Below are 10,142 nucleotides of genomic sequence, written 5' to 3'. Positions count from 1 at the left end.
CTGGCAGTGCACAAGTCGCTCTACTTGCTTAATGGAAGTGCAGTAATGAATAAACTAATCTACCGAGATGACATAGCTAGCTAATGTTGGAACACTTCCTATATAAATCTAGAACGAACTACGAACACATTCATAACGTGCTATAATGCATTCGTAAGGAATTATAGACATTGTTTATCATTTTTCAGGCATGCGCACTTCACTTTGGAGCAAAAACACCAGTACTCAACAAACTCAACTCCACTTATAGGGCATTCTTTAATTAGTGATTAGGTTATAATATGATCTGTCTGTTTAATAATCTACACTCTATAATGAAATCTGTAAATACAGGGTGTCATATAAGTCCAACAGGCCAGGTCTCAGTGATGATGTAAGAATAATAATAATAATAATAATAATAATAATAATAGTGCCATTTCTTTGATATCGGTGATATAGTGCATTCTGTTAACAATTCACAACGCATTATAACCAAAGTCGATTTCATGAGCGTCATATCACAGCAAACCAGTGACTACATTTCCCATCCTGCACTGCGGCCTACAAACATGGCCGCCATGGACTGCAATTCCCAGAACACTCATTCGTTCTAATCACGCACACCTGCATCCAATCTCACACACAGTTTCCAAGGACTTTCTAGGCGTTCACTCTTTGCGAAGTATTGAGTGTTATCACCGTACCAAGCGTTTATACCCTGTTCCTCGGTTTGTTTCATGATCCTTGATTCTTCTTGCCTTGCCTCGCCTCGTTTATGCCTGTTTGCGGATCGCCTGACCCCATTGCCTGTTTTTTCGTCCACGCTATTGTCTCATGATTTAGATTTGTCTGCCTGCCTCTCTTCATTAAAAGCTCTTTTCTGCACTTGCATCCGTCCTAACCTTCATCACGTGGATTACGTGACAGAATACTTCGCCGATAACAGGGAAGCAGCGGGAAAGCATGAATGTGAGTGTTCTGGGAATTGCGGTCCATGGCGGCCATGTTTGCAGGCCGCGGTGCAGGATGGGAAATGTAGTCATTGGTTTGCTGTGATTATGACCATAAGCGATTATAATTATGTAGAAAAAGCTTTATACCTGTACTGTATCTTAAGAACAGGTCATTATGCATATCGTCTTCATAGGCAAGGCAAGGCAGGTTTATTTCATACACAATGGTAATTCAATGGTGAGTTCATAGAAAGCGGTACAATAAGTGTACTGCCACATCGCTGCTTAAAATGAGGAAGGATGTTTGAACAGCCTGTTTTGACATTTTAACAGAAACACACGCCCGCGTGTTTGAGGCTCACCCTGTAGATCAATGTGCAGCTTGGGTAATTTGATTAAAAAAATCTACTTAGCCTGAGATGAGGTCGATTTGTTCAGTGATTTCCCTCAAAATGAATCTGAATAGTGTATCATGTGGTTTCATTGCTGAGTACAGTGGAAAAAATATAACTCCACAATATGAAAGATAATAAAACTACACACTCGGATCTATAATCCAGAAATGTGGTTTACTGTATAATGTGGGGTTAAAAATAAACCACACGGATCGAAGGACTGTTGATTTATGGTGATTGATTTCAGATTTATGGTGGAAGGTTTACACAACGCGTTGGGATCTGTTGTTATCTTTCTCTGTGCGCGTGTGAATAGCTGAGCAGGTGCGTGAATCAGATCGACGAGGTGTGCGAGACAATAGAGAAGAGTATTAACCAGGCAGTGCAGAAGACCTTGGACCAGCTGGAGAAAGACTGTGACCTCGTCGCCTCCTCCATCAGCAATAAGCTAGAGCAGGACAGGTTTGTTCATCTTCCAGCCTCCACTTCTTGTCTCCACAGATACGATGATTCAGTTTTATTCTGCCGTTCATCCAACAGTGTCTTTATAATCTTTGATATCTTAACCCTTTACTGCGTGGTGTTGCCATATGGCAACAATTCATTTATCTCCAATTTTCTGAGAGCCAATAACACAAAACTACTGTGCTATTTTCCTGCGTAACCGAACAAAAGGGGGCTTTAACTTTGCGATTAAAAAAAAAAGAAAAAAAAAAGGCATGTCACATGACCGGGAAGTGTTGTTTGCACTTCCTTTTCTGCAATCGCACAGCATGGTGAAGTCCTCATTGGAGGAGTCTCAAAATGTGATTCGTTTTTCAATATTTAGGCAGAACTACTTAAAGGAAAAAAAATGTCAACACTATCTGAGATACATTGGCATTTTTTTTTGTCATTTATACGAGTTTATATATTGTGACTATTCTGTTAACTGATAAAATGTCATTGTCGCCATATGGCAACAACATGCGATAGAGGTGCATTGAAACAGGCCTACATAACACTAGGCTTCTCTAATAATATATTTACATTTTTTTTCACATTCCAAGTAATCACATTCATGTCATTTCAGACATTTTTGCAATCGCACCTTATTTTCAAAATTTTTCGTTTCAAGAGAAGAATGAAAACGATACTTCACCCAAAACATGTTTGAATGTAATTTTTGTAATATATTTTGAGTGAGTAAATCTATCCACATAATTTACATAACTGTAATTCCTTTCTAGAACTTTTCCATGTTTACGAGGTGTCAAAAAAAAAAAAAAAAACCCTCTGCAATTTATAGTCTGGAAAATGCAGTAATTGGAAATGTAATGTGTTATTTTTGACTACATGATACTTTCCACCGTTGCACAACAATTTACCAACCAAATGAACTAATTCAAGTAATAAAAATCCATCATTATTTTCAATGGAAATGTAATAATGCATGCAGTAGAGGGTTAAATATAATCTTTACAGGAGCAGTTTGCAGTTTTTAGAGCCCCCCCTGCTGCCTGTAAAGTGTATTACACTGAAAACAACTTTGACAATCTATTACTTTTCTCTCATTAAACTCCGCCCCTTTGTTAAAAAATTACCGCTGCGTTCTACTTAACTCAGACGTAGGAAGTCCTGCAGCCTTCAAGTCATCCTTGGAAGTTCGTACATACGAGTGCAGAGGTGGAGATTACGACGTGGTGCGTATTCAAAAAAAAAAAAACAGAGGTGTAAGAATATTTCTTTTGTTTTTATTTATTTTTGTATCGTCACCGAGAAGAAGTTTACTAACTGATAGAAAGTGAAGAACTGAACAGTTAACATGCATAATTATCACTTCAATCTCGTCTTCTGTAGACAAAATTGTCCTCTACGGCTTTTTGTTATCGACACGCTCCCAACTCGGAAAGTTGAGACTCATAGAAAAATACGAGTTTTCTGTTGTTTTTTTGTTTTTGTTTCGTTTTTAAATAGACAAAATATACACGTGTGAAATGAAGAAACGATCCAAATTCCTTGCATGCCATTGTTGCAAGACAGTTCTTTCAACCGCATTGTTAAATTGTTGTAATTGTTAAAAGTTTGGGTGGGGAAATGTTAAAAAAAAAAAAAAATCCAAGTGCACCTTTAAACCTGTGATGTTCTTCATGAGGGCTGTGAAACGTACCGTGTCCTCTCTGCTCTCGCAGGAGAAACGTGAGTAATAATAAGAACAGCCGCTTTAACTCCTTCCTCTGCGGGGTTCTGGCCATCTTCCTTCCCGCTGTCTTCGTCATCAGCTTTCTCATCAATACATTTGTCCCGGAGGAGCTGGGAACCCTGGTGGGGGATGGGCTCGCCGTAACGCTCTACAGAACTTCGGTATCCACTTGGACACACGTTCGTGTAATTATATAGTGTATCGTTACATTCGAGTCATGCAGGTGTGTACGTGTGTGTTCTTTTTAAGGGAATAGTGCTGTATCTGTGGGAATGGATCCCTGAAGACGGCCAGGTGGTGGCCGTGATCATCTTCGGCGCAACGTGCTACTTTTTCCTCTTCCTCGCCAGGTATTTCGCACGGTAAGTGAATTCAATTCAGCACTGCAGTGCAGAAGGTTTAGAAACACAAGAGGGCGCTGTAACCTTAAAGCTGAACTCCTGCAGTCCACCCAATTGTCTATTGCACTTCCTTTTGTGCCCTCTATCTATCTATCTCTCCATATATATATATATATATATATATATATATATATACACAGTATCTCACAAAAGTGAGTACACCCCTCACATTTTTGTAAATATTTGATTATATCTTTTCATGTGACAACACTGAAGAAATGACACTTTGCTACAATGTAAAGTAGTGAGTGTACAGCTTGTGTAACAGTGTAAATTTGCCGTCCCCTCAAAATAACTCAACACACAGACATTAATGTCTAAACCGCTGGCAACAAAAGTGAGTACACCCCTAAGTGAAAATGTCCAAATTGGGCCCAATTAGCCATTTTCCCTCCCCGGTGTCATGTGACTTGTTAGTGTTACAAGGTCTCAGGTGTGAATGGGGAGCAGGTGTGTTAAATTTGGTGTCGTCGCTCTCACACTCCCTCATACTGGTCACTGGAAGTTCAACATGGCACCTCATGGCAAAGAACTCTCCGAGGATCTGAAAAAAAGAATTGTATATTTAATGCATTTATATTCACATTAGCTCATCACCCAAAGGTGTAGACACTTATATTTGTAATAAATGACTTCTTTTAGGGCTTATAGGGCTTCACAGCGACAAAGAAAGCTATATTATAGCAACGGATTACATCAGATACCGAGGTAAAGGACATTCGGACAAGAGAATGTAGCACTGCAGAAATAAACAAAGCAAAAACAATCCACTGTTAACGAACCGCCACCCTGGATGAACATCCACGGTTCATTCAAACCATTCTGAATAATGAAATGAATTACTGCTGCTCGAGTTGGTTCCCTGATCTTATCTGATGTTTTCTTGGTCAAATAATAGAAATTATAATAAATTAATTTTTTTTTTTAAAAAAGAACGAAAAGGTTTCAGAGCAGTGGAAGCAGTGACTGAATAAAAATGACATACATTTATGACCTCGTCATATCTTTAATGACTGCTTCAGCATTTTATTGACATGTGTCCTGACTCCTCCTCCTCCTCCTCCTCCTCCTCTTCCTCCTCCTCCAGCCAGAGCAGTAAAACTCTCACCAAGAAAGAGAAGAAGAATCTGATGGAGTGCAGTGAATATGTTAAGGATGTCCTCAAAGCTAAAAAGGTAAGAAAAACACTTCTAGTGTGTGCTGTTACTGGAAAATAATCAACGACGGTGTGAAGCGGAGTTACTGTTAAAACCCTGAAGTGGATTATTTTTCTAGAACAGCACATCCTGAAGTGCTTTATTCTTCTTAAACCATTGCAATTTGTTAACAGTTACTAAAGAACAACACGTCGTACTATTTTATCCATTTATAGATGCGTTTAACGCCGTGGAACGTCCGCAGAACGAGTTAGTTCCTGTCACGTTATAACAGCTGTCACGTTATAAAAGCATCAGTCGGTCCTGAAGACTTTCCCGTGGTGGATAACTTACAAAGCGCGGACACTGGAGACTCCTTCCGTTAATTCTTTAAATAAATAAATTCTTTCTTCTAGTCCCTGTGAGGTGCCTTGAAACACGGAGCGTTGTTCAATGCGTTGATGTCATTCCCACTGAAACAGGAAGTCAGGGCGGGATATATCGAGTTGCTCCTCCCCCTCACCCGGGCTAAGCCGCGCTTGACTTGTTAGTACCATGGATTTTTTGATCATGTCGGGGGCGGGACACTTCAGATTCGAGAGAGCATTTTGATTGGACAGAAAATCTGATGAGAAGCTGAAGTGCAGAACGACGCCATCAAAATTCGATCTGTTGATCCGTATCGGCGGTAGAGAGAGACCGAAGACCTTGAACGCGTATATATCTTCGAAATGCGAACGTCGCCATTGTTTCGCACGCACGCACGCTCGCTCATATATAACCTTAAGGCGAACGTATTCATACTAAAAAGGCGGCAGAAAATTTCCACAGGGACTTTAAATAACAACGCGTCTCTAATGTTTGCTATTGCACTTAGATGTGACGCATCCACCGTACAAGTCTCTGTGTGTGAGTTAGCTGTTGCTATAGAAACGCTAACCTATTCAAACAAACGCGTTAATATCGACCTGAGATTTACCTTCTGACCAATCAGATTCGAGAATTCAGCAGCGCCGTGGTATAGTACATTTTTATGACGCTTACATACATTCATATACATTATTTATGTCTTGTAAACAGAAGAAACTCTACGAAGAATATTTGAAGCAGTGTGCAGCCGAATGCGACTTCAACTGAACACGTACAAAGCAATGTGGACGACTCATGAACAACGGGAATTTCATAGCAGGAAAATGTAGCAAGCACACCTTCAGGTTCAGTCTTATGACCGTTCACTATAAGCGCATATTTATTATGTGTGGAATATCTGTCGTTCTTACATGTTGTGTAGGGGTCAGTTGGATGTACTCCAGCTTCATAAGTGATCAAAAAAATCCTCAGTGCCTTTTTTTTTGTTTGTTTAACGTGAGCGAATGATCTCGAGAACTTAACACCAGCCTGTATGTATGTTTCCTGTGTATCTATTTAATTCAGCCAGCACATAGTATTGTTTACAATAAGTCAATAAGCTGCACTGATTCAGTGACTCAAAGTTTCCGTGTATATTTAGAGCCGGATCGCGACGTAAGTAGGCTTGAAAAGCTGATGTGTCCGTGTGAACATGTTCCTGAAGACAGGATTTGCTTTTTCAGCCACGTAAATGATCAACTGTGACTTCGACTTCAGACTTGCTACTCATTTTTATTTTTTATTTCTTTTTTTTTTAGAAATTGTGAAAATTTACATCCCATCAGCCATAACGTTAAAACCACCTGCCTATAATATTGTGTCGGTCCAAAACAGCTTGTGCAACCAAAACAGGTCTGACTGGTCAAGGTATGGCCTCCACAAGACCTCTGAAGGTGTGCTGTGGTATCTGGCACCAAGTCGCTAGCAGCAGATCCTTTAAGTCCTCCGTGGATCGGACTTGTTTGTCCAGCACATCCCACAGACGCTCGATCGGATCGAGATCTGGGGAATTTGGAGGCCGAGTCAACACTTTAAACTTTGTCATGTTCCTCAAACCGTTCCTGAACCATTGTTGCATTTTGGCAGGGCGCGTCATCCTGCTGAAAGAGACCACTGTGATTAGGGAATACGCTGCCGTGAAGGCGGGTACTTGGTTTGCAGCAGTGTTTAGTTAGGTAGTACGTGTCAAAATAACCACTCATCCACATGAATGCCAGGACCCAGTCGTCTCGCCATCACAATTTGGCCCTCGGATCAGATCCTTATGCTCGACCTGCTTCCAACACATCAACTTCAAGAACTGATTGTTCACTTGGTGCCTAATATAGCCCACTCTTTGACGAGATAGTCAATCTTATTCGCCTCACCCGTCAGTGGTTTTAATGTTATGGCTGGTGTATGTGTGTCAGGGTTTTCCTATATTATGCTGTGATCTTGATCTTAAAGCAAAATCCAAGTCGTTTTACTTTGCTTGTGTAAGAATATTATAGGAAATTCTGTATTTTCTATCATATGTATCGGTGTCTAACGATAGAATAGCGATTGAAGAAAATGATTATGTTCTGATCATCAGTCCGTGTGATCCAGGCTCATTCAGAAAGCGGGCTCATATAAATAGACACATCAGTCAGAGTGAGCTTGGCGTAATAAGGATGTTTATTTCTGTTTATTAGCATGCTTCATTTGCGTTTCGCCATTGCTACTGGTTTATTTTTGTAGCCATCTTGTGAGTGGAGTAATCCTATGCCGTCCTCTTATTGGTGGTTTTTAGATGAGCGTCATAACAGCACTCACAATCACACGCAGATTTGAATTGCAAATTTATGACACTTGCAGAACTTGGTCGTTGAGTGCCTTTGGTCCCAGTGGCGCTAAACCGACCACCTCATGAGCCAAGAATAATTCTTTTTATCTGTCTGTGACAGCAAAACCAGGACGAAAAACACACGGTGTTAAAAAAAAAAAAAAGCACAATTTATAAAAACACACCGTTTTTGTCTGTAGTTATAGTGTTAATCCTTGTATCATGACTTCATGGATTTTGGGGTTTATTTAGTCCCCTTGCACTGCTGATTTCAGAGTTTCCTGCTCGTTATATTTAAGGATGTCCCATTCCACCATTTGTTGTTTTTTAAAAAAACTTTTTATATGATACCAATATCAGAACTCAGAACCAGTATCAGAACCCACACCGATGCCAATCCAATCCCGACGTCCTTTAGTAAGGAAGCAGACTAATTTAAGAGAAACCTTCGAGGTGTGACTTTAAACTTAACCCTGTGTCCTGTGTATGTGCCGTATCGGTATGGTATCACAGCATCGTACTAAACCAGTAGGTTTCCAGAACTATAGCACAAAGGCGTCATACATTCATCATTAGCTTTATACGGCTTTACGTATAAACAACATGACACATAATTGTTCACGTAATGACATGAAGAAGCGAGAAGTGAGGCTGGGGCTGATTTCTTTCTAGCCCAGACTGTAGATTTATACAGTCTATCGGTGATGGCCGTATCGGGTGATTACACGGCGTGGAACATCTCTTAGATTTGATCTGCACCTGGGCTTGATTAATGCAGCCTGGCACATCGGCACACATCACGGGTCTTATCGCCAATGGACCGACTCTAAAACTCCACTTCAGTATTGGTCCTCATTATCAGTGCAGTGCAGTGGGACTAAATCAGCAAAACTGATCTGTTATCAACTCATTCATTTACATTAGTCACGATTTTCTCAATAATAAAGAAAAAGCAATTTAAGACTGTTTTTATTAGGCTCACAAATCAAATAACATCGTCACCAAATAAGCTGTTAAGTGTAGTGTTTATCGTTGGCTAGTGTTTTAGGTATTCAATCATTTTTTCCTGAGCAGCTGTCAACTTTGTGAAAATGCAGTTTTCTAGACGCATTTTCAAATCCTCCCTCCTTTTATAACGGTGCTGTCTAATTTATTAAACGCCTCCTAGAGGCGAATCGTTCTTGTGCGTTCGTAAGTTTTATACTTGCTTCATTTCGAAATAATTAAAACCTCATTTTAGGTGAAAAATGTCTTTCGTACTGAACCGACAAAGCTCTGCTCCATTATTGTGACTCTTTTGTCTTTTGTATTGTAACTGCTGATGAAGTAAATCATTTAAAAACGAATATTACCCTGGTTGTGTTGTTGAATCTTTTGGCTTAATTAATGGCCACTTATGCAGTGTTCAATCACTCAGATGTTAACTGTTTTTAATGAATTAAATGAATGATGTGACATGCTAAAGTGTCCAGTTATTGTTTTGTATTACTACACATCCCGCAGTGCATTATATCTCTCACACCATGGCAGCTTGCCAAAAATTCGAGACTTTTCTTTGTTTACGAACCACACATCATTTTTGTAATTATATTTAAGGGAGTGGAACATCTGTGAAACAAGCCATCACATTATATCAGCTATAAACATTAAGATCTCTCCCTAGCCTTTCTGTCTCTCTCTTGACTGGAGATGAGTGATACCACTGATTTGTCTTATGCATTGTGAATATCAAGAATTATATGTGGTATAAATAATTTGAGACTGTTTGAAATTGTTTCTTGATTAGTTATAGAAATAAGCAATATACGTCACTGACAGTTAGGGTTGCCACCTCAGTGTGATCAAATTCCTAGGGACTTTTCAAATGTATTTTGGTAAACTGTATAATACTACTTTAACCCTTTCATTCATGAATTATTTTTAAAACATGTCCAGATGGTTTTTTTGGTGGGTTTTTATTATTATTATTATTACATAACATATAAAAATGCAAAATCCGGCTCATAATGCTTAATGAGAACGTATTAGCATGCTAGCATGGTGCTGAGTGAAGGAGTGTGAGAGAGTGTCTATAAAATGACTGACAGCGGGGTTTTTTTTCAGCCACATAACACTTTTTTTTCTTAAACCATCATTTAAAAAAAAAAAATTACGTTGTACATCTGTTTCCATCTTATTCGTATTATTAGTAAGAAAAATAATCGACTAATGCATCTTTAGTACAATGCATTAGGAGGCCTGGGCTGCAGCGCCCCCTAGTGGCGGCTGCATAGCATTGTAGACTCAACAGTAGCAACACAAAAAATATATTTATAGAAATTAAACATAAAGTAAGTTATAAAACAATGCTAAGATTGGTTTGAACAGTGCTGCCATGCAG

At 39.4% G+C, this 10,142-nt stretch overlaps 1 protein-coding gene across 3 annotated transcripts in view; it reads left to right on the top strand.

The window, feature by feature from the left end:
* Positions 1-9,655, top strand: part of si:dkey-98f17.5 (uncharacterized protein LOC569123 homolog) — a 21,502-nt gene extending 11,847 nt beyond the window's left edge. For 2 of the 3 annotated variants that reach the window (XM_053653902.1, XM_053653901.1), the window contains 5 exons: positions 1,647-1,792; positions 3,502-3,673; positions 3,762-3,874; positions 5,001-5,088; positions 6,130-9,655. In XM_053653902.1, the coding sequence (XP_053509877.1) occupies positions 1,647-1,792; positions 3,502-3,673; positions 3,762-3,874; positions 5,001-5,088; positions 6,130-6,186 (576 nt within the window). In that variant the 3' untranslated portion in view covers positions 6,187-9,655. Of the gene's footprint in view, positions 1-1,646; positions 1,793-2,935; positions 3,674-3,761; positions 3,875-5,000; positions 5,089-6,129 lie in introns of those variants that run through there. The other variant, XM_053653903.1, reaches the window with a different exon arrangement.
* The last annotated feature ends 487 nt before the right edge of the window (positions 9,656-10,142 follow it).

Source organism: Ictalurus furcatus, chromosome 22 (assembly GCF_023375685.1).
Source record: "Ictalurus furcatus strain D&B chromosome 22, Billie_1.0, whole genome shotgun sequence".
Classification (NCBI taxonomy): domain Eukaryota; kingdom Metazoa; phylum Chordata; class Actinopteri; order Siluriformes; family Ictaluridae; genus Ictalurus; species Ictalurus furcatus.
Note: the sequence above shows the minus strand (reverse complement) of the source record. Positions and strands in the feature narration are given on the sequence as shown.